Here is a 23,512-nt window from a genome sequence, read left to right on the forward strand (position 1 = left end):
TCTCTCTACATATTCCACTCTCTCATTTTCTTTGTGTTTATTTATTACCAATATAGGTGTGTGACATTTCGTGTCTTCCTTTCCAAAGTGTTCTCTAATATTTCTAATTCTCTTTTTTTCTTATTATTTGAGTGTAGCTTACACACACTATTCCATTCCTTTCAGGTTTACAACATAGTGACTCATCATATAATCCAATAATTGCACTCTTGGGTGTTCACCCCCCTAAAAGTGAAAACACCAATTCTTTTATTTCTAAGGTTTATTTGTACCTTATTTGTGTACTCACAGAGAGAGTACACAAGCAGGGGAGGGGCAAAGAGAGAGGGAAAGGGAGGGAGAGAGAGAGAATCCCTAGCAGACTCAGTGCTGTCGGCCCAGAGACTGATGCAGGGTCCACACACAAACTGCGAGTATGCATGTCCACACTAAGGAGCATTGTACAGACATTTAGATGCTATTTCCACATCAGAAATGATTTTTGTTTCACTGAGTTTTGAAACATTTAGAAGTAGGAGTCCCAGGAAGTGTTTCTACTTTTCGGTTTTCCCTGTATCACCATCATGCGGCTGGAGGACAAGGTACACAGGGACACAGACACTTCAGCAATGGCACGGGCTCCTGAGCTCTCCTCTCCTGCAATCCCGCCTCACCCCTGAGCCTGACCCCTGTGGAGTCCAGGGCTGCTCAGAAACTTCTTCCTTTCCCCACTGACACCCAGGTTTCTGCTCAGACATCTGTACCCAGCTTACAGTCCAGACCCCACTCAGGCTTCTCAGTCAGAATCCACCCGAGAGCAGAGCAGTGGGGTGAGGGAGGGGGTGTCCCCTTACCTTCTACCCCACCTGCGGCCACAAGGCCAAGGAAACAAGACCCAGCTGTCTTTCTCCTCCTCAGCCAGGCCCTCCCTAGGGTCTCTTTCAGCTCCAGCACCTGGACAGGGGTTCGGACACAAGGGGGCGCCCTCATCCCACATGATGTTCAGTGAGTTAGGTTGTTTTCAAAAGCAACAGGGATACAACCTGTGTTCCCCCCACAGACAAATGGCTAAGGAAGATGTGTGGTATATACACACACATATATACACACACACTAGAATATTATGCGGCCACAAGAAGGATGAGATCTTGCCACTTGTGACAACATGGATGGACAAACAGGGCAGTGTGTCTGCTAAGTGAAAGAAATCAGATTGAGAAAGACAAGTACCATATGATCTCACTCATATGTGGAACTTACAAAAAAAGACAAATGAATAAATAGACAAGCAAACAGCAGAATCAGACCTATAAATACAGAGAGCTCACTGACGACTGTCAGAGGGAAGGAAGTTGGGAGGATGGGCACAGTGGGTGAGGGCAGTGGAGGCACAGGCTCCAGTTATGGAAGGAACAGGTCATAGGAACAAAAGGCACAGCACAGGGCATATCATCAGTGATACTGTAACATCACTGTCTGGTGACAGGTGGCAGCTACACTCTGGTGAGCACAGCATGGTGTAGACAGAGGGTGAAGGGCCCCTGGGTGGCAGTGGGTTCTCCGCTCATGGTCCCAGGGCCATGGGATCCAGCCCCGCAGGAATCAGCCTGCTTGAGATTCTCTTATTCTCTCTCTCTCTCTCTCTCTCCCTCCCTCCCTCCATCCCTCCCTGAGTCTCTTCCCTGCTCTGGCTGTTTCTCTCTCAAAAAAAGAAAATGTGTACAGAAGTTGAGTCAATTTTTGTACACCTGAAACTAATGTAATTGTATTTTCCAACTATATTCAAAGTTAAAAATATTTTTTAAAAGAAATTAATTAGGGAGTATAAACCTTAGGGGTGTCTGGGTAGGTAAGTCAGTTGGGCATCCGACTCTTGATTTCAGCTCAGGTCATGTATGATCTCCTGGTTCCTGGGTGTGAGACCTGCATCAGGCTCTGTGAAATGGTGCGTCCTCTCCCATGGCTTCAACTGCAGAGAAAACATGCACAGTTACAATAAGGCATGGGAAGGCTAAGTGAGACTGGCAGAAGCACAAACCCCTATACATGCAGGTGTTCGTGTGGTGTGTGGGGACAGAGGAGAGACTGAGGTGCAAAAAAAAAATTAATTGGATGAGAGAGGAAAGGGACCGGACATAGAAATGAACAAAACATCCCAACATGGCATCAAGGTCGCGGGACATAAACTTGTCAGGCGCCCATTAGGCATCAGGCACCATTCTCTGGACTACATGGTTCAAGACAAAGTCTCCAAGGAACAACGAGACTCTGAAGAGTTGGAGGAACCAGTTTCATGGGATCAATACTCACTGGAGGAGACAATGTGCATCTCATCAGGCCGCTCACTGCTACTGCCCTCAGTGTGACCTTGCACCTCACTGAGGATCTTTTCACTTGACACAAATGTGATGGCCAAGCCCTTGGGGGAACTGGCCTGCTCAGGCCTCCTGGAAGGAGACAGAGGGTAGCACTTGCAGACCCCAAAGTAGGAAGACACCCAAAAGGAGGGACGAGGGTGTAATGTATGAAGACATAGGAAATCAGGGGCTGGGAGAGGACACTGGGAAGTCTGTGTGGGTGTGCAGCTTACAGGTAGGTGTTGGAATCGCCAGGCCGGTGGTAGTTGATGGCAGAGTTCACCTGCTTAATGTCCATGCTTGGCCACATAGGTTGCTGGCCACAAGAATTCGTTATTGAAGACCTTTAAACTACTGATACCAAAAAGACAATCATAACATGTTTGTTTCTCAGAAAGACAATCATAAACATGTTCACAGACCTTTATCTCATGGGTCTCATTTCCTCCCAAGGACACAAGACATCTTTCCATCTCTCACTCACCTCTCCTCCTGGGGCATCCTACAGTGGATGGCAATGGCTGGCAAGTTCTGCTCCACCAGGATCTGGGCCAGGGCAATGCAATGCTGCGTAGACTTCACAAAGATCTCGCCTGTATGTGGAGAGTAGGGGGATGTGGGCCCCTGGGTGTGTGTGGAGGGGAGAGTGACAATGTGCCAGAGTGGGAGATTTTAGGAAGTACACCTTCCACTTGAATCCCACTAAGTCCCTCTTATTCCCCACTACATGATTCCTTTATTCCTCTAAGGATAATTACTCTTCCATTCTCTCCTTTGCTTCGGATTTTCCTGAGTAAATCGGTCTCTGAGGAGATACAGAGAACAGTAACCAAATCTGGCAGACATGTTAGGAGACAGGAAGGAGGTACTCCATGACAAAGGGATAAGTATTGGAACTAGGGTCTGGAACGACCATGACCAATATTCCTGCTTATGAAATATTAAACCTAAGACCTACTCTAATTCTGGGAGTAGTTTTAGTGTGAAAAAATTGCACAATCCATAAGCTGAGAGAAAGCTTCTTCTCAGGTTGTGATACAAGAAGAAATAAACATATTTAAGAACCATAATAAGGCCAATGTATACTGGATTATTTAAGGATTTAAAAGTCCTTCCAGATTTTTTGTAAAGTGTATTTATTTATTTTAAGACAGAGAGAGACAGAGTGAGTATGAGCAGGGGAGGGGCAGAGACAGAGACAGAGAGATCAAGAGAGAATCCCAAGCAGGCTCCACACTGTCAGCACAGAGCCTGAGACAGGGCTCCATCTCACAAACCATGAGATCAGGAGTCTGACCCTTAACCGGCTGAGCCACCCAGGCTCCCCAAAACACCGATTCTTTAATTATTATTGATAGGTTGTAGGTGTTTTAAAATATGCAATTGAAGACAGAAGAAACAGCAGCCCCCACATCGGGAACTGGTCTGACACTGACAGCTGGGCCTCAGTGTGGTGAGAAGCTGAATGATGCCACCACTGGGCCAAACTATTCCTGTGGGACATGAGCCAGTCATCTCATGGAACATCAAAAGCACAAAAGGAGACTCCAAAACCATGACACAACTTTGTCCAATTACAGACAAAAACAAGGCACCGTATGACCCACAAAATACCAAACATCTCCCTGTGCTGGTTATTGTGAGCAATCGGTGGTTTTTACCATTACATTGTTTTTCTCAAGTTTTTATTTAAATTCCTTATTTAACATACAGTTTAATATTAGTTTCAAGAGTAGAACTGAATGATTCATCACTTACTTACAACACCCAATGTTCATCACAAGTGCCCTCCTTAGAACCCATCACCCATGAGCCCATCCCATTTAACCTGTGACCCACCCAGAAGCTTGACAGCTTCTCAGTAGTGACCACGTTTTCTGTTGGGATTTGTGGTAATATTAAAACAAATGAGTTTCTTTAAAAAATTTTTAAACGTTTATTGATTTTTGAGATAAGAGAGAGACAGAGTGCAAGCAGGGGTGGGGCAGAGAGACAGGGAGACACAGAATCCTAAGCAGACTCCGGGCTCCAAGATGTTAGCACAGAGCGCCACGCGGGACTTGAACTCACGGACCATGAGATCATGACCTGAGCCGAAGCCAGATGCTTAACCAACTGAGCCACCCAGGTGCCCCAAAACAAATGACTTTTGATAATTTGATTCCACTCTAATCAATGCTGGAACACTTATATTACTTAGTGAAACAACACACAACACATTACCGAAAAACAATCATGCATTAGTACAAGATCCATTCCATGTGCAGATGGGCCATTGGAGTTAATGTAACAGAGAAAGACACAGTCAATGTTACTGTTTCAAGTTCCAGTTTGCAAAGAACCTCAGAGAAAGTACACATTGTGTAGTTTTAATATAGTATCAAACATGAATTCCCATAATTATCTGAAAAGGTTATGACACATACTATTCTCCTATATTTGGTCAAGGACATAAATTTTGTCATATACTTCAGCCAAAACAGCACAAGAGATGCAGAAGCAAATCTGAACATTCAGTGGTCTTCTAAGGAGACAGACAAGAAAGAGACTTGCAAAAATGTGAAATGCAAGAAAACCACTGTTCTCAGTGCCCCTTTTATTTGGGAACAATGTTACTTTCCATACCAACAATATTTCTGTTTTCATGTGATTGTACATGAATTAATAAATATATGAACCTGTTTTAGTCCTACTGTGGTAAATAAGGATCGATATAATCCACATTCACACAATTCTCCCTGGGATCCTCACTAATTTCTAAGACTGTAGAGATGTCCTGAGAACAAAATGCTGGAGAATCAGTGACTCACACAGCTCCTGGTCCACGGCTGAGGGACACAGTGGGACGAAGAGCACTCTGTGCAGTAGGTGAGGCGTCCAGGCCAAGTCCCAGGTCCCCAGGCCCGCCTCTCAGGGTCTCTGGCCCCAGGGCGGCGTCGGGGGCGGGGAAGCCCAGTGTTGGGGAGTCCCCATCTGCCCTGGTTTCACTTCTCCCTGTCACAACCTGTGTCAGGTCCTTCTGCCTGGATACTGATGACGCGGCCTCGGTTCACACTCCTATTAGTGTCGGGTTTCCGGAGAAGCCAATCAGCGGCACCGCGGTTCCGGGGTATCAAGTTTCCGCACCCGCCTCCTGAGACTCACGTTTCTCCCCAGACCCCGAGGATGCGGTTCGTGATGTCCCGAACTGTGCTCCTGCTGCTGTTGGGGGCCCTGGCCGTGACCCAGACCTGGGCGGGTGAGTGCGGGGTCGGGAGGAAAGGGCTTGTGAGGGGCAGGAGGGAGAGGACCGCCCGGCGGGGACGCGGAACCCCCGGGGAGGCGACTGTCCTTCGCCCCGACCCCAGACCCCTACCCGCCTCCCGCCCTGCCCCGGCCTGCCCTCCCCCGACCCTCTCGGACTCCGCCCTGCTCTCCCCAACTCGGGTCCCCCTCCCCCTGCCCTCCTGGCCGCCTCCCCCTGGGACCCGGGCCCCGCGCGGGGAGGAGGGTCGGGCGGGGTCTCAGCCCCTCCGCGCCCGCAGGCTCCCACTCCCTGAGGTATTTCTCCACCGCGGTGTCCCGGCCCGGCCTCGGGGAGCCCCGCTTCATCGCCGTGGGCTACGTGGACGACACGCAGTTCGTGCGGTTCGACAGCGACGCCCCGAATCCGAGGATGGAGCCGCGGGCGCAGTGGATGGAGCAGGAGGGGCCGGAGTATTGGGACCGGGAGACGCGGAACGTGAAGAACAGCGCACAGATTTCCCGAGTGGACCTGAACACGATGCTCCGCTACTACAACCAGAGCGGTTCCGGTGAGCGACGCGGGCCCGGGTCCAGGTCACGACCCCCATCCCCACGGACGGGCCGGGGTCGCCCCGAGTCTCCGGGTCAGAGCGCTGCCCCGACGCCTCGTGACCCCCGTCCCACGACCCTGGAAAAGCCCGAGGGAGCTTTTAGGCGGGTTTACTTTCGGTTTCACCTTAATCACTGCTGCTCTGGGGGCGGGGCGGGGACAGGGTCGCACAACATCCAGTGGATGTATGGCTGTGACGTGGGCCCAGACCGGCGCTTCCTCCGCGGGTACAGTCAGGTGTCCTATGACGGCAAGGATTACATCTCCCTGAACAAGGACCTGCGCTCCTGGACCGCAGCGAACACCGCGGCGCAGATCACACGCCGCAAGTGGGAGGAGGCCTGTGTGGCCGAAGACATCAGGAACTACTTGGAGGGCACGTGCGTGGAGTGGCTCACCAAATACCTGGACATGGGGAAGGAGACGCTGCTGCGCGCAGGTACCGGGACCGCGGGGCCTCCTCGATCTCCCCTCCACTGGGGCTGGCTTCCCACGAGGAAGGGAAAATGGACTCTGTCACGATAGCGCCCCTCCCACGGGTGGGAAGAGGGAGATCCGCCTCGGAGTTCATCTGCCTACTAGAGGCTGACTCACCTTGAGGGTGCTTTTCTCTAAAAGAGAGACAGGAATCCAGTCTCTCCCTGGGATGCAGGTTGAAACATCCCTGAAATAACCCATCAGCAGTTCCCTTTGACCCTGGCAGCCACCTTGTGAACCCTGACTTTCCCTCTCAAGGCCTTGTCTCCATCTGGGAACGTATTTGGAGATCTGACTCGGGGTTTTCTGAGTCACTCACCCTCCACCACACTCAGGACCCCTTGGACCTGCAGCCTCCTACCTGGGTTTTCTCCCTGATTCCAGAACTTAACAAGAATCAGGAGATCCCAAAGGCTAGACTGCTCTCTGGGTTTTGTGCTTATTCCATCCGGACCAGTGGTCCTGTCCCCTTCAGGATGGTCACGTGGATGCAGTTTCAGTGGCCCATAAAGCTAAACCACAGTGTGGATTCTCTGTTTCTTCTTCCTCAGAATCTCCCAAAACACACATGACCCGCCACCGGATCTCTGACCATGAGGTGACCCTGAGGTGCTGGGCCCTGGGCTTCTACCCTGCAGAGATCACCCTGACCTGGCAGCATGATGGGCAGGACCACACCCAGGACACAGAGCTTGTGGAGACGAGACCTGCGGGAGATGGGACCTTCCAGAAGTGGGCGGCTGTGGTGGTGCCTTCTGGAGAGGAGCAGAGATACACGTGCCATGTGCAGCACGAGGGACTGCCCAAGCCCATCACCCTGAGATGGGGTAAGGAGGGTTTGGGGTCGAGCCCCTGTCAGGGAACGCAGGGCCCTTCTGGAGAATTTCACAAAGTGAGGACTGAAGCCAGATATCTGGGCCTCTCACCTTCCTTCCCCTTCCAGAACCATCCTCTCAGCCCTCCATCCCCATCCCAGGCATCATTGTTGCTGTGGTTGTCCTTGTGGTCATTGTGGTGGTTGGAGCTGTCATCTGGAGGAAGAAGTTCTCAGGTAGGAACAGAGTGGGGGGATCTGAGTTCTCTTGTCCCGCTGGGGGGTTTCCTAGGTAGCACATTGTCCTGCCTGGTTCCTGGGAAGTTCCATCCACACACATGGACCTGCCCACTCTGGAGCCGTTACTAACATTCACTCTGTAGCAAAGCACTTGTGAAAATGAAGAACAGATTTTCACTTGGTAATTCTGGTGATGGGGACCTGATTCCCAGCAGTGACAGTACACAGAGGAAGGTCCCTGCTCAGGACAGACCCCCAGCAAGTCAGGTAGTCCTGAGACGCCCCCACCCCCACCCGCTCCCACACACACACCTCTTTCTTCATGTATCCAATCTTGTCCTGGGTCTTCAGTCAGAATTCTGGAAACTTCATTGTGAACAAGGATTAGGAGGTTGCTCTAGGATCACATGGCCCAGTTGTCCCAGGTGTCTAAAATGGTATTTTATTCCACAGGAGGAAAAGGACCAAGCTACTCTCATGCTGCACGTAAGTATTGAGAAAGTGATCCCTGAAACCTGGGATAATGTAGACAGGACCCCTTGAGGAGCTCATGCCCCCACCCCCACCCCCAATAGCTGCTCCTTAGTGTCAACTCCTGTGACTCTGATCATGTCCCGTTTATCTACCCCAGGAGATGACAGTACCCAGGGCTCTGATTCATCTCTCATGGCTCTTAAAGGTAAGACTCTGGAGGGTGAAGTGGGAAGGAGTGGGGGCACTAGGGACACTTTGAGCATGAGGGGGGCTGTTGAAATGTGGCACTTATGTGACTGACCTAAATGTGTTCATGATAATTTTTTTTACAGTGTGAGACCCGCTGCCTGTGGTGCACTGAGCGATGCAGGATATGTTCATGCTCCCACTTGGTGACATCGAGATCCCCTGACTTCCTGCAGATGGTGTCAGAATGTGTCTGCATTCCTATTAGCATATCGTGAGGACACAGGAGACTGGCCCCCATGCCCATCATGACCCCTCCCATACTGATTCGTGTTCTGTCTCCATTCCTGTCTTTCCTTCATGTTGGGCTGAGTACTGACGCCTTACTTCCCTACTGAAAATGAGAATCCTGATAAGAATTTGTGTTCTGTAATTCTTGGTATGTGGGCATGATGAGATAATAAAAGAGAGGATTTGTATGGTTGGAACAGAAAATAAAGCCCTGAGAACCTTCCAGAACCTGGATGTTTCCTGTGCCGTTTCTGTTGCAGGTGGGGACAGGAGAGGGCTGGAGGAGCCAAGTGGGGATGGGGCCTGGGTCCAGTCGGTGCTCAGTGCATCCTTGGAGTGTCGTGCTCCCTCCTCAGCTGGGTCATGTCTCTGCTCCTTGTCCTTGTCCCTTCTGTGGAACCTTGTCTCACCAGGACCATGACCACAGGGATGTGGACATCACCTGTCACCAGGACCTTGTGGAGCCAGAGCTTCCTGTGACTGGGTCAGCCCAGGCTCCATCCTGGGTTGTGCCCTCAGGCCCATCTTTTGGGGTTTTTTTTCCTTGTGTCTGTGATGCATCAGGCCTGTTCTTGCTCTTGTGTCCAAGTTCCTGTCTCATTCTCCCTGGATCACCCCGGTGGTTACAGCACCAGGAGTCCTTTGGGCTGTTGTTCCCACAGGCCTAGGTGGCCCCAGCACACAGGGGTCTCTGAGGTTTGGAGACATGAATTTTCAGATTCATCCAATCTTCCCCTTCCTCTCGAGCTGTCGTCTGGATTATTCTTTAGATTCTGGAGGTAGGAGGAGTCTGAGAGTTTCTCATCGTTACTACACTTCAGTTAGTTTCTACCTTCCCTGCCTCTCTATGCCCTCTCCCTGCCCTTAGTTCTAGTGATGCTGGTTCTGGCTCCCATCCATGTTCATGGATTTATAAAGCAGGGTCTAATGTAGATTTCTATTTGGTTGGAGCAACGACCTCATAGAGCATAAATACAGTGATTCTAAAGACAGGAATGTAACTGTGTGCTGTGCTGTGCAGGGGTAATGCTGTGGAAGGGGGGAGCTGAGCAGAGAGAGTGGGGAGCACCCCTGGGGGAAAGTAGAGGCTGCACTGATGGTGAGGTGGGAGCACTTTCTGCGGGAGCTGCCACAGACCGGCTGTGCCTGAGGCTCATCCAGAAGACATAGGTCCTCTGCGCTGACCACTTGTTCCACTGATAATGTCGTGTGCCACGTGCAGGACCTGCTATTTTTTCATCTAAGCACCTCAGTAAGTAAGAAGAGGCAAACGTGCTGGTCTTGTGGAGAATATGTCCTAGGGGTGAGGGACAGACTCTACTTGACCCTGGATCAATTTGGGGACTGAGGGCAATGACCCCATTGAGCAGTCAGAAATCCAAGTATAACCTTTGACTCCCCTGAAACTTAAATACTACCACTAATAACATACTGTTGATAAGAAGCCTTACTGAAAACAGGAACAGTCATTCAACACATGTTTTGTACGTTACATGGATATGTACATATATTCTTACAATAAATTAAGGTGGAGAAAATAGTAAGAAAACATAAGAGAAACTGCATTGACAGCACTTATTGTATAAAAGTCCACAGATCGGTGGATGTGCACATGTCAAACCAGTGTAATTCAGAGTCAACTGTATATTGTACAAATGCGGTAAATAAGGGAAGTGTTTAAATTGGAAATTGGTAGGTGCTTTGAGGAAGGTGACCCAGAGAGTTATCTGTGTGGGGACAGGGAAGGTGGCTACTTTACTATGGTAGTAAGTGTGAGCCTCACTGGGAAGCTGACCTCTGAGAGATGGGTGGGACACAATGAGTTGTTGAAGAGCATGTCTCAAGGAATTCTTTCCAGGCAGGGGAACTTCCAGGCACACACACTAGGGCAGGAGCGTGTCCTTGTTCAAGGAAGGGTGAGAGGCCTTTGTGGCTGGAGCAGAGAGCATGGGAAATGCGCTCAGATATCTAGGCTTTAGGATTAGAAGACTTTTAAATTTTCTCTGAGTGACATGTGGAGTCACCAGATGGTTTAGATCAGATGGTCCACGTGGTAGTACTTCTCTCAGCAGCATCTGTTTGCTGCTATGCAGAATCGACAGGTGGAGGGCGGGAGACCATAGGGAGACTGTAGGAAGCCAGTGCAGTTTCCAGGAGGGGGGATGTTGGATTTATTTTGGGGTTTGAAGAGAGAAATAACAGGAAGTTGCTGTACTCTGGTTATTGTGTGTGTGTGTGTGCATGTGTGTGTGCGTGTGTGTGTGTGTATGTTCTGGATACATTTAAAGATGAACTTTGCAGCATGTCCTAATGTATTACTTCTGGGTTGTGAGAAGGAGGAATCGAGGACAGCATCCAATACTTCAGACTGCAAGAAGAAAGGGGGGTGTCTTCCAATGAAACAGGGAAGATTTTGGAAGTAAGACATTTGGGGAAGCAGCATCACAGGCACCCCATTAGGAGTGTGGAAACTGAGATTATTAGAAATACAAGAGAAGTTCCAGCTGGAGATAGAGTGCAGGGTGGGAGAAATATCTAGGTTGAAGAAATAGATGTGGGAGGTGACACCATATAAATGATGTTTAGAGCCTTCAGCATAGATCAGGTCACCAAGGAGTTGATGGCCATAGAAGAGAAAGGAACAGGACCAAACCCTGGACTCCTCATTGCTAAGCAAGCTGATCACAGCACACGCACATACTGAACAGTTCTGGTTCTGCACCTAGAAGGCACATAGACCAGGGAAACCAACCTTCATTGTCCACTGGAATTTCCTGGACTTAGGAAGAGCTAGACAGTCTGGAGTAGAGCGTGAGATTCTGGGTTTATAACAAGGTTGGTGCTGCTTCTGGTCTTCACATCACACACTGAGCACCAAGCACATAAAGCAGGATCCCACGTGGCTGTGCCTCAGCCTCTCCTGTGGGGCTTATTAAGTAGTGATTCCTGGGTCCATGCCCAACACTCTAACAGGGTATGTGGAGAGAGGCCTGAGTGTTTTGTAACGAACCCATGAGCAATCCTGGGGTTCCACCAGATAGAGTTGCAGTGAAGTCACTGATGAGAGCCCTCATTGTGGGAAGGGGTCTTACATCCACATTGAAATGTTGTTTTTTCTAGGAAGAAAAATGCAAGACCTGCTGGGAGATACATATTTTCTCTCCCAGGGGACAGAGCCAGGTGGCAGATTGAGGAAGTGGTTATCAGCTCAACATAAAATCTCTGAGATAACAAGAGTGTAGATCTTAAATGTTTGCACCACACAAAAGGAAATGGTAACTATGTGACAAGTTGCAGGTCTAGGGTAATGTTCTGGTTGTAAGCATTTTGCAGCATAGAAACGTATCAAGTCAAGAAACTGTAGTCTTAAACTGACACAATGGTGTATGTCAGTTATATCTCAGTAAAACTGGTGAAAAAAAGTCTGAAATCAGGCTCTCTAACGCTATTCCCTACATCAACTTCTCCTTCTTTGTGATACATGTGCACAGTTACAGACTGTGATGAGAGAAAGAGAATGTGGGGCCTTGTTCTATTTTAAGGAAAGTCACAAACCAGGCTTGAGTCTACACAGACAGGAACAGAATCCACAATGGACCCGAGGGGGAGGCTCACATATAGCCAGGGCCCTGCTCCTGGGTATAGATGCCACCCTCGCGACACAGTCCCCTGACATAGGACACTGGATCCGGAGGCTAGGACTGCTGTTGCTGCTGCCCCTTGCAACTAACTGCATGACACCACTGTCACTCACACACCTGTGCCAAATGCCATGTAGTGCGGTCCCAGCCTATCTGTCCCATGTCCTGAGGCAGAGTCTGGCAGGTGGTCACGTGACTGTGAAGTTTCATGCCACGTCCAATGCAAGAGTGTTTGGCAAAGTGGGTTCTCCTCTCCATGGTCTCTGCCCTCCGTCAACATTTTTAAATGTGGAAGTTTTTCATATGGGAAGAGGATACTAGCTCTGGGCATGAAACGGGGGGGGGGGGGGGGGGGCCAGGAATGGAAAAAGAATGACAAATTGCAACATTTGGAGCAGTGATTTGAGACTACAACTTGATATGATACATTGTAGGCACTCAGGTCAGATTGGAGGAAGGAGTGACTAAATACGGAGTCTTTCAACTTTTCCCCTTGATAGTTGTTATTTTGTCTACTCCAGTTGTACTCACAAGTAAGTGGAGTAGTACTGTCGGGTGATGAAGTGATTGTTCAAAATGTCTTCTCCAGCCTTTGTCTCTTCCTAGGATTAAGTAACCCAGATCTGTAACACTACAAATAATACATACAGTAACACTTCATATTTTTTGTACATGCCCGTATTTCTGGGCAGAGTGTCCAAAATTTACCAGGTTTTATGTGACCCTCACAAAAGTCTGCAAAATCATTCCAGGTTAGACATTGTGCTCCTCCACGTCTGGTCCACGAACAGCTAGTAATCAAACTGTTTTTAGCAGATCCAATGACGATATACAGGCTTATTTTTGTCTTGATAGCCAGTCTGAGACAGGATAAGGTTTCACTTTCATTTCCGTCTCTGTTTGTGGCCTGATGCACATTCACAGACCAGTGCTGGCTCACAGAAGACACAGATCACCACTGGTTTAGGGAGACTTGTATTCTACCACCTGGTCTGGTGCTGGATAAATCGCAGAAATGAAACAATTGTGAATGGGGATCCTCTTCCAGTAACACAGTAGACTAAGTTTTAAGACTGCCTCTTCCAATAAAAACAACTAATCATGATTTATACATAGATGTATACAATAATATGTATAAAATATATATTATATATTGTATATATTTCACCCACAAGAAAAATCAGGAGAATAATAATCATTTAGGCCAAAATATAATAATAGGCAAAAAGCCAGGGATGATGGCTGCTCTGATACTTATGGTGTATTTCAAATCTAGAAAATCTTTGCTTGCTTCTCAGGCTCATGAACTTCATAGACAAGAAATAATGCCCAGAGCTCATTCTATTTCATGAGAAACATCCCTCCCTGAAAGTATGGGAACCTAAGATTCATAGATTCATATCCTCAGGAGAGGGTGACACGAATCAGATTGACTCGACTCTGTCTTCAAGAACAAGAAGATATTATTCTAAGGAGGTTTTCTTGGAGCTAGCACGAAGTGAGCAAACAGCTACTTCAAAGAATTTCCAATCACAGACTAACGCTTCTGTGATTTGTAGTCCAAATTTGCGTTTATTTGGGGCCAAAATACCTTCTAGTCATTAGTTCAGTTTATTATTGTCCTGGATTGATATTGACTCAAGTTTATAAGAAAGAAACAAATTTCTCTAGAGAAATCTACATTTAACCTATGTGTCAAAAAATTTACACAAAGAATTGCACAAAGAAAAAGAGAAACTTGGGGCGCCTGGGTGGCGCAGTCAGTTAAGCGTCCGACTTCAGCCAGGTCACGATCTCGCGGTCCGTGAGTTCGAGCCCCGCGTCGGGCTCTGGGCTGATGGCTCAGAGCCTGGAGCCTGTTTCCGATTCTGTGTCTCCCTCTCTCTCTGCCCCTCTACCGTTCATGCTCTGTCTCTCTCTGTCCCAAAAATAAATAAACGTTGAAAAAAAAAAAGAAAAAGAGAAACTCGCAGCATGAAATGTAAACTACAAACGGGAAAAAGACTTGATTGAGTAACTTGAGAAAGAATAGGTAGTAAAAAGAAGGTCATAAAACTTCAATATTGCACTCCTAAGACATAAAATATAACATGACCAGGATATTATATAAATATATAAATATATGTTATGTGAATAACATACATACACATAATACATAATAATACATAATATTGTATATTATGTATATAAATATACATAATAATGTATATGACATAAAGAAAAAATGCTAGTAAAGATAAACAGCATCACTTTATAATGATAAAAGGGTCAAATTATCCTGAATATATTGTCACCTCAGCGCCAAATACACGAAAACAAAACAGACAGAAATTGAGAAACAGATAATATGACAGTAATAGTCAGAAACTGCAATATATCACTTTCCATAATGGATAGAACATCTATGCAGAGATCAATAATCATAAAGAAGATTTGAGCCGTACTATAAACCAATAGTACAAATCTGACATTTATTGAACATTCCAGCCATCCACAGAATACACATTCTTTCAAATGCACGTGGAAATTTCTTGAAGATAAATCATGTATATTCCATTATATGTGTGTGTGTCTGCGTGTGAGTGTGTGTGTGTGTGTGTGTGTGTATGCCACCTCTTTTTTTTTTTTTTCAACGTTTTTATTTATTTTTGGGACAGAGAAAGACAGAGCATGAACGGGGGAGGGGCAGAGAGAGAGGGAGACACAGAATCGGAAACAGGCTCCAGGCTCTGAGCCATCAGCCCAGAGCCTGACGCGGGGCTCGAACTCACGGACTGCGAGATCATGACCTGGCTGAAGTCGGACGCTTAACCGACTGCGCCACCCAGGCGCCCCTATACCACCTCTTTTTTATCCATTCATCAGTAGATGGACATTTGGGCTCTCTTCATCGTTTAGCTATTGTTGATAATGCTGCTATAAACGTTGGGGTGCATGTGCCCCTACAAATATGTATTTTTGTACCATTTGCGTAAATACCTGGTACTGCAATTGCTGGGTCATAGGGTATTTCTATTATCAGTTTTCTGAGGAACCTCCATACTGTTCTCCAGAGTGGCTACACCAGTACATTCCCACCAACACTGCAAGAGGGTTCCCCTTTCTCCACATGCTCCCCAAAATCTGTTGTTTCCTGGGTTGTTCATTTTAGCAAAATGTTAGCATATTTTCTTTTTTTTTCATGTTTGTTTGTTTGTTTTTAATATAATTTATTGTCGACTTGGCTCACATACAGTGTATACAGTGTGCTCTCGGTTTTGGGGGTAGATTCCCATGATTCATCACTTGCATACAACATCCACTGCTCATCCCAACAAGTGCCCTCCTCAATGTCCATCCCCATTTTTCCCTCTCCTCCGCCCCACAGCAACCCTCAGTTTGTTCTCTGTATTTAAGAGTCTCTTCTGGTTTGCTTCCCTCCCTCTCTGTTTGTATTTTCCCCTTCCCTCCCCCCATGGTCTTCTGTTAAGTTTCTCAAGTTCCACATAACAGTGAAAACATATGATAACCTGTCTTTCTCTGAATGACTTATTTCACTTAGCATACCTTCCAGTTCCATCCACATTGTTGCAGATAGCAGGATTTCATTCTTTCTCCTGATGTTAACATATTTTCACATGTCTGTTAGCCATCTGGATGTCTCTTTTAGAAAAGCGTCTATTCATGTCTTCTGCCCATTTCTTAACTGGGTTATTTGCATTTTTGGTTGTGACGTTTGCTAAGTTCCTTATCGATTTTTGAAACTAATCCTTTACCAGATATGTTGTTTGCAAATATCTTCTCCCATTCTCTAGATTGTCTTTTAGTTTTGTTGGTTGTTTCCTTCACTGTGCAAAAGGTCTTCATCTTGATGAACTCCAAGTAGCTCCTGTTTGCTTTTGTTTGTGCTGTGTCTAGAAGAAGTTTTTATGGATGTTAATGGTTTCCTATCTCACATTTAGGTCTTTCATCCATTTTGAATTTCTTTCTGTGTATACTGTAGAAAAGGGATGTAGTTTCATTCCTCTGTTGCTGTCCAGTATTCCCAACACCATTTGTTAAAGAGACTTTTTTTCCATTGGATATTCAATCCTCCTTTGTCGAAACTTAGTTGACCATACAGTTGTGGGTCCATTTCTGGATTTTCTATTCTGTTCCATTGTTCTATGTGTCTGCTTTTGTGCCAGGACCATACTGTCTTGATGACTACAGCTTTGTAATACAGCTTGAAATCTGGAATCATGATGCCTCCAGTTTTTTGCTTTTCAGAGTTGCTTTGGCTATTTGGGGTCTTTTGTGGTTCCATACAAATTTTAGGATTATTTGTTCTAACTCTGTGAAAAATGCTGGTGGTATTTTGATAGGGATTGGATTAAATGTATAGATTGCTTTGGGTAGGATAGACATTTTAACAATGTTTGTTCTTCTAATCCATGAGCATGGAATGCTTTTCCATTTCTTTGTGTCTTCTTCGATTTCTTTCATAAGTGTTCTATAGTTATCAGAGTCCAGAACTTTTTCGTCTTTAGTTAGGTTTATTCCTAGGTGTCTTATTGTTTTTGGTGCAACCCCAAATAAGATTGATTCTTTGTTTCTTTTTATTTCTGCCTTGTTATTCGCATATACAAATGCAACAGATTTCTGTACATTGATTTGACAATCTGCTATTTTGCTGAATTCATGTGTTGGTTCTAGCAATTTTTTGGTGGAATCTTTTGAGTTTTCTACACACAGTACTATGTCTTCTGAGAAGAGTGAAAGTTTGAGTACTTCCTTGCCAATTTGGATGCCTTTTGTTTCATTTTGTTGTCTCATTGCTGAAGCTAAGACTTCCAGTAGTATGCTAATTTTCTGAGGAGTCTTTGCCCAGAGACTCTCCCTCCCACTGTCCTCCTGCCATCACCAAGGGGAAGGCTGTGGCATGGTGCTCAGAGCTTTGTCAAGCCTTGTCCCCTGTCTTGGTGCCCCTCCTCCTCCCTCCCCTCCAGTGCAGTCTCTTGGCCTTCCTCATCCTGGGTCAACACCCACACTGTCCTGTCCCCTCTTCTGCATCCCACCCTCACTCCTTCGTGGCCTCCACTCTCCCTGTGCGCAGGAATCCCAGTCTCCCTGGTCCCTCTGCATCCCTTCCCTATGGTCCATGCCTGCTCACACCCCTTGCCCACATGCTGGGCCCTCACCAAGCTCTCCTGTCTCAGGACCTCCTCCCATGGGGCCCTGCCATCAGCACCCACTCCTCCTGGATCCTAGCCCAAGTCCCCTCCTCTCCTGTCAGCCTCTGATTCAAGTTTGTTCTGAAACATTCAGTCCCCCCTTCCCAGACCCTCAGCACTAGCCTCCCCTGCTGGCTCCTGCCTTCCTCTCTCCCCCACCAACCAGAAAACTGCTTGAGGTCCCTTTGCCCTTATCCTTGGCCCTAACCCCATCCTTTGGTTCCATGACCTCAGTGGGCCCCACTCCTGACATCTGGTCTCCAAACTGGTTGTTTAGCCACGTGGTCAGCACCAGACTTTCCCCACAGCCAACCTTCTCCCAGCCTGCCTGTCCTGGTTTGGAAGTCTCCCCTTAACTCTCCTTGGAGATATTGACCTGCCCTCCTCCCAGAAGCACCCCCACCATGCAGGTCTTTCCCCAAGGTATGCACTGGGGCATGTCAGGTCTATTTTCTCTTCCACTGCCCCTCCTTTCTAATATAGACTACCCTTGGGCTCACTGTCTTGTCTCTCAGAGACCCTCTGACTGCCTCTCCCCAGGGACACTGGCAGGTCCATCCCATTCCTCACCTGGGGGCCTCATCCTGCCGCGCTTCCACTCTGGGCCTAGGCCCACACCTTCCCCCCTCTCCCAGGGCACTGGGCTACTCTAAACTCCCTGTGGTCACAATCCACTCTACAGCCCACTCATTGCCCCCCTACCCCGGGGCCCCACCTCATTCCTGATGAGTCTTCACCACAGGAAGCAGCCCCTGGCTCTGGACCCCACCAGCACCCACCTGTGCACCATGGCAGCCCTGGCCAAACATCGCTCAGCCTTGTCCCCCCTCCCCCGCCCTTGACTGCCCTTCCTTCCCTGCTGACAAAACCTCTCCTTCAGCATGGCCTTCCTGTCCGTCCCTTGCTCCCTGCAGGCCAACGTCTGCCTTGACTTCCAACCCACACCACCTACAGGAGCCCGTGCCTCCCTGTCCTGGCTCCTGTCCTGCATGTTTGCACATCTCCCCCCCCCTCCCCCGCCCCCACTGCCATTCCTTCTTCCCTCTCCTTCAGGCTCCTTGCCTATCTTCCTGTACTGGAAAGCTTCTTTTCTGTCCTTGTACATGTGCATTTTCTGCATCCTCAAGACTTCAAGCAGCTCAGGACAGCAGAGCTTTACTGAGAAACATTTGACAAGCAGTTACTTCCAGGAGGCAGTTTCATCTGCAGTCTCCTCCTTGCCAGGTTCCCTCAGTCTTCGTTATAACCTCATGGTGTTGTCCCAGGATGGATCTGTACATTGGAGATTTTTCCCAGTGGGACGCTCAGAGGGCCCGGCCCTCCTGCATGATGACATGACATACACATGGCAGAGGCACAAGGACTGTGGGCAAGGCAGTCCTGGGACCTAAGACATGGGACACAGAGACCAAGGACTTGAGAGAGAGAAGAGCCTCACAAAGATTCTGGCAGACACCGTGGCCCTATAGGCCCAGAAAGGAGGTGAGTGCAGGGTGGGGGCAAGGGTGATGGGAAGCCTTTCCTGAGGAAGTTCCAGGCCAAGAACAGCAACCTGTCTCTTTCCACTGGATTTACCAGGAGTGGGGTGAAGACTGAGGGTCTGTAGACTTCAGCCCAGGGGTGGTCGTCACTCACTCAGCACAGGGAAGATGTGGAGGAGAGCAGGGAGGGGCCCCTCTGGTGGGAATCTGTCACTGGTCAGGGGAAGGCAGAGGAACACTGGATGGGATTTGTCACTGCTGGCTGGGGGCAGGCTCCTATTCACTCCAGGAGATCTGGGGTTGGGAGATCCGAGAGAACAACAGCACCAAGGAGCTTCGGTCATTTCCACTGTGATGGGAGCTCTTTCCTCCCCTATGACCCAAAGACCCATGGATGGCCAGTTCCCTGGTCCTTGCCGCAGACCTTGGCTAAGGAAATCACGATGCAGATGGCTTTCAAACCAGGTTGCCTCAGCCTATGTGCAGGGAGAGCTTGGTGGAAGCCTGCAGAAATATCTGGAATCCTGGATGGACTTCTGGGCAGAGCAGGTTCAACCTTGGTGCAGGGCCTTCCCCTCCCCCAGACCCATTGACCTCCCCCCAACAACACTGTCCCAGGAAACCTTCCCTACCCTATGGGATGCACATATGTTCTGTTGGCCCCTGGGACCGTGACCCACCTGTGCTGTTACAGCCTCTGGATAGAGACACCAAACAGGTGGGGATGGAAATGCACCCTCCCAGTGTCATTAGTCCCGGAAGACCATGGGCCTTCTGACAGAAAACTGAACCAGGAAGGTGGGTGTCAAGCAGGAGAGGAAGCCCCATCCACCCTGTCACAGAGAGTTCCCTTATAGTCCCCTCAGCCCAGGAGCCCACCCCCCATATCCCCTCTTCAGCCTCAAAATGAGGATCCGGGAGAGCGAGACCTGGATCCCAGGTGCATCCTCCTGCCAGCTCAGGAATTGGGTTGTAGGGTGCAGAACAGACTTGGAGAAGGTCTGGGGTCAATGACGGCTTCAGCCAGAGCTGGAAAGATGAGAGAAGCAAACCTGTCCTCTCTGTCTCACTTAGAGGGCAGCAGTGCTCTGCCATGTGAATGGCTGGCTCTGTGCTTTCTTCCCCAGTGTCCTCAACAGTGAAGGTCAGGAACCAGGGTGGGGAGAGGAAAGTAGGGATCCCAGGTTAATATAAGGCCTTTTTCCAAGAAATGCCCTGGTGCACCAGAATGGATGACCAACCATTGGGGTGCTATGGTTGCTTCTGTTGCTTTTGTTATTGCCATTATTGTGTGTGTCCTTTCATATAAGAAGAAATCACCAGCAGCTGAGGGAAACCCAGGTGAGAATCTGGGCAGATGGTGGGATGGGAGGGGCTTTCCTGGGGTATGGGATCCCTCATCTGTATCCGCACAGATCGGAGGGGACGACAAGCTCCTGTAACAGGAGTGGGAAGTGTGAGTGCTGAGGTGGCCTGTGAGCCGCATCTGCATCCACACCCTTAGCTCACAGCCAGGGTCACCGGGGCCTTGAGTGTGGAGCATGGCCACTTCTGGCTCTGGCTGAGGATTGGGCAGCGAGGGCTGCGCTCCCTGCTCAGCACTTGACCCTACCTCTCTCTACTCTCAGACTCAGCAGGGTTCACCCCGGGGTGATGCGTGGCAATTATGTCCTGACTGCAGAGGGCTCAGGAGATCATGGGATCAGAGGGGCACAAGCAAGAAAGGGTCAGAGAGCTAGCAGGGAGGGATTCAACACTGGGGAGGAATCCAGACAAGAGTTGATGACCCTATTTCCTTCTTATGTGCACCCTTTCCCCAATCTCTCCAGCCATCATGAGGAATCCAAGAAAAAGACCCACAAGACCACACCTAGGGGTCAGTCTGTGGTGCCAGAGCCCTGCCTATGATGTTCCACTGGGAGGATCCACTTATAGCAGATAGATGAGTCCTAAGCACAGATGGTCACCTCTGTCTACTATGCAGCCCCTGAAACTGTTCCTCCAGGGCCTGTGTCCTGAATTGTTCTTCTTGGTCACTCCCACCTGTACTCTTTCCTGGCTCCCTCTACCTGCCCCTATGCTTCCTAGAGTTTCTTTGTGGATCATATGCAAAAGGAGATGTGGATCCCTCTTGACCTTTTGGGCAGAGGGGACAGGTCATTCTCAGGGCAGCTGTGCCCACTGGTTTGATCCTACCTCCCAGATTTGCCTTGCCCAGTCTCTCAGGGCACAGCCCAAAAGACCATTTAGAGCAGAGCATGTGGACTGTGCCCTGTGGCCTCACTTTGCCTCTTTGATCCAGCTCCCTTCCTCAGGGTGGCCACTGCCCTGTAGATTTAGAGGAAGGGATGGTCAACGTGATTTCCCTGTAATCAGGCTGCTTGAGGGGAGGGAAATAAGGAAACAGGTTTTGCATTTGGGCAAAGAACAAGTGGACGCATGAAGCAGGGAAAGGTTGGGGAAGGCAGGGCCTGGGGATCTTCTGTTGATTCTACCACCTCTGTGTGACCATCATGGAGGCTGGCTGCTTTCTCACTCTTGAACCTAATCTGTTTATATGTTGGTCCTCGGTCTGGGCAGCCTGGGATATTCACCCTGCCCCACGTTGAGGCGCTCTGACCATGTCACAACCAGAGTAAAGGCCATGCAGGTCTGCGGTTGTTCCCGCTGTCTCCTGGGGTGGTCCTCCCAGAGGGAACATCAGTTCTAGTTCCTTGGGATCAAAATGGTTGCCTCATATGTCACTGGTGCATTTGCTGGAGAAAGAGCAGGAAAGTCATGCGTTAATTTCTCAAACGCCTGCTTTAAATGTTGGTGTCCAAACAAGTGATTTCCACTAATTTACCTTAATGAGAAGAATTCCCTTGAGCAGTGAGCTTCCTAGGCATATAAAGTGGAACAAAAATTCAAAGGGAGGCACTGTCTGGGAGGGTTCCATGTGGGCGGTGGGGGGAGGTGGTGCAGTGGCATCTCAGGGTGCAGAGAGTGGACAGACAGCCTCACCTAGGAAGTCTTAATAACTCCTACACCTCAAGAGAACCTTGCTACAGCATTGCCTGCCTTGCCTGGTCCAGTCCCTGCTAAGATCAGGGCAGGAAGGCCCTGGAAGCCTCAGACAAGCAGCACTTGGGGACAAGCTCTGATTCCAGGTGCATGTGGGCCAGGAAGGAGGAGGGAAGGCCAAGTGCAGTCTGCAAGCCTGGCCAGGGGTGAGGTTGGAGGGCAAGGTCAGGCCTTTATGAAGGTGGAGTGCTCCTGAGTCAGGTCAAGTGCAGACCCCACCGCAGCCCACTTCTTCTAGACGGGACCTGCTGGTCACCTGGGTTTTCTGATGTGCCTTCCAGTTAGGAGCTGCTGGCTTAGCGCTACAGGAAGGGGGAAGCTGAGCTGCAGGTGGAGTCAGTGCTTGTGGCAGAGGGGCCAGAAAGCAGACACTTGTGCGCAGGTGCTTATGCGGGTGGGGAGCCGGACAGCTAGGGAGAAGGACTGTGTTTGTGACCATTGCCTGACCTGGAACAACAAGCAACAGGGACATGTCTTTCAGGGAGGGTCTGTACTCTGCTGGGGGATGGGTCGAGGCTTGAGAGGGAGGAAGAGATTGAATTTCTGCTCCAGGGTGTTGTCCTTGATCCTGAGGCCCTTTCCTGCTCCTGTCTGGTGGTTGGTGGAAGCAGAGGGATGTTGAGGGATCATGGGGGGAGACTAGCAAGGGTTGGAAAAAGGGTGAGAGAGGAAAAAAAGTGAGGGTACTGGGCCACTTGGGTGGCTCAGTGGGTTAAGCATCCCACCTTGGTTCAGGTCATGATCTCATGGTTCGTGGGTCAAGCCCCGAGTCAAGCTGTCTGCTGTCACCACAGAGCCCACTTCAGATCCTCTGTCTCCCCCTGTCTCTTAAATAAATTAATAAAGAGAATTAAAGAAAAAGGAAAAAATATTGTATAAAAAAAATGAGGGTTCTATCCTCCTTCACAGAAAGGCCAAGCTGAGATTGCAGCATCTGAAGAGAAGTCCTGAGACTCACAAAGCAACATTCTACACCAGTTGGGCTTCTACTGGCTTCTCTTTTCCCCCAGAGCTTGTGACCTTCAAGACCTGGATCAACACTAGATGGCAGCACAGGGCACTTAACTGCCTCACTGTACTCTCCACTGAGAGCCAGCACCACCTGCAGCTCTGTGAGGAGGCCTTTTGGTATTTTCTGGACCATTCAGATCTCCAGATGAAGGTAGCCCCAGCTCATGTCACATGAAGCAGAAGAGCTGCCCACCGAGCTGATCCGACCTACAGAATGAGAGAGAATTAAAAGGTGGTTGTTGGGTTTTTTTTTTAATTTGAGAGAGAGAGAGAGAGAGAGAGAGAGCACGCAGAGGGGAAAGAGGCAGAGGAAGAGAGGGAGAGAATCTTAAGCAGGCTCCATGCTCAGCAAGGAGTCTGATGGGGGGCTCCATCCCACAACCCTGGGTCATGACCTGAGCTGAAATCAAGAGCCTGACGCTCAACCACCTGAGCCGCTCAGGTGCCCCTAAGAAGTGGTTGTTTTATTTG

General features: G+C 48.9%; 2 protein-coding genes across 4 annotated transcripts; one reads left to right on the plus strand and one right to left on the minus strand.

Moving 5' to 3' along the window:
* Positions 1-1,803: 1,803 nt before the first annotated feature.
* On the minus strand, positions 1,804-5,427 carry LOC125166142 (spliceosome RNA helicase DDX39B-like). Of its 2 annotated transcripts, XR_007152364.1 has the most exons (5): positions 5,147-5,427; positions 2,821-2,929; positions 2,570-2,690; positions 2,290-2,426; positions 1,804-1,948 (listed from the first exon to the last, which is right to left on the minus strand). XR_007152364.1 is itself a non-coding variant. In XM_047859887.1 (4 exons), exons 2-4 carry the CDS (start codon positions 2,644-2,646, stop codon positions 1,908-1,910), a joined length of 255 nt encoding a protein of 84 aa, XP_047715843.1. In that variant the 5' UTR covers positions 2,647-2,929; positions 5,147-5,427; the 3' UTR covers positions 1,804-1,907. The 2 variants fall into 2 exon arrangements, 1 of the variants encoding a protein (XP_047715843.1); XM_047859887.1 differs by having other exon boundaries at positions 2,570-2,929.
* On the plus strand, positions 5,415-8,881 carry LOC125166136 (class I histocompatibility antigen, Gogo-B*0103 alpha chain-like). 2 transcript variants are annotated; one of them, XM_047859867.1, is made up of 8 exons: positions 5,415-5,574; positions 5,861-6,130; positions 6,335-6,610; positions 7,200-7,475; positions 7,592-7,699; positions 8,156-8,188; positions 8,334-8,381; positions 8,509-8,881. In XM_047859867.1, the coding sequence occupies exons 1-8, from the start codon at positions 5,502-5,504 to the stop codon at positions 8,511-8,513; spliced, it is 1,089 nt and encodes a 362-aa protein (XP_047715823.1). In that variant the 5' UTR covers positions 5,415-5,501; the 3' UTR covers positions 8,514-8,881. The 2 variants fall into 2 exon arrangements, with proteins under 2 accessions (XP_047715823.1, XP_047715824.1); XM_047859868.1 differs by having other exon boundaries at positions 7,625-7,699.
* Positions 8,882-23,512: the final 14,631 nt, after the last annotated feature.

Source organism: Prionailurus viverrinus, chromosome B2, assembly GCF_022837055.1.
Source record: "Prionailurus viverrinus isolate Anna chromosome B2, UM_Priviv_1.0, whole genome shotgun sequence".
In the NCBI taxonomy this organism is placed as follows: Eukaryota; Metazoa; Chordata; class Mammalia; order Carnivora; family Felidae; genus Prionailurus; species Prionailurus viverrinus.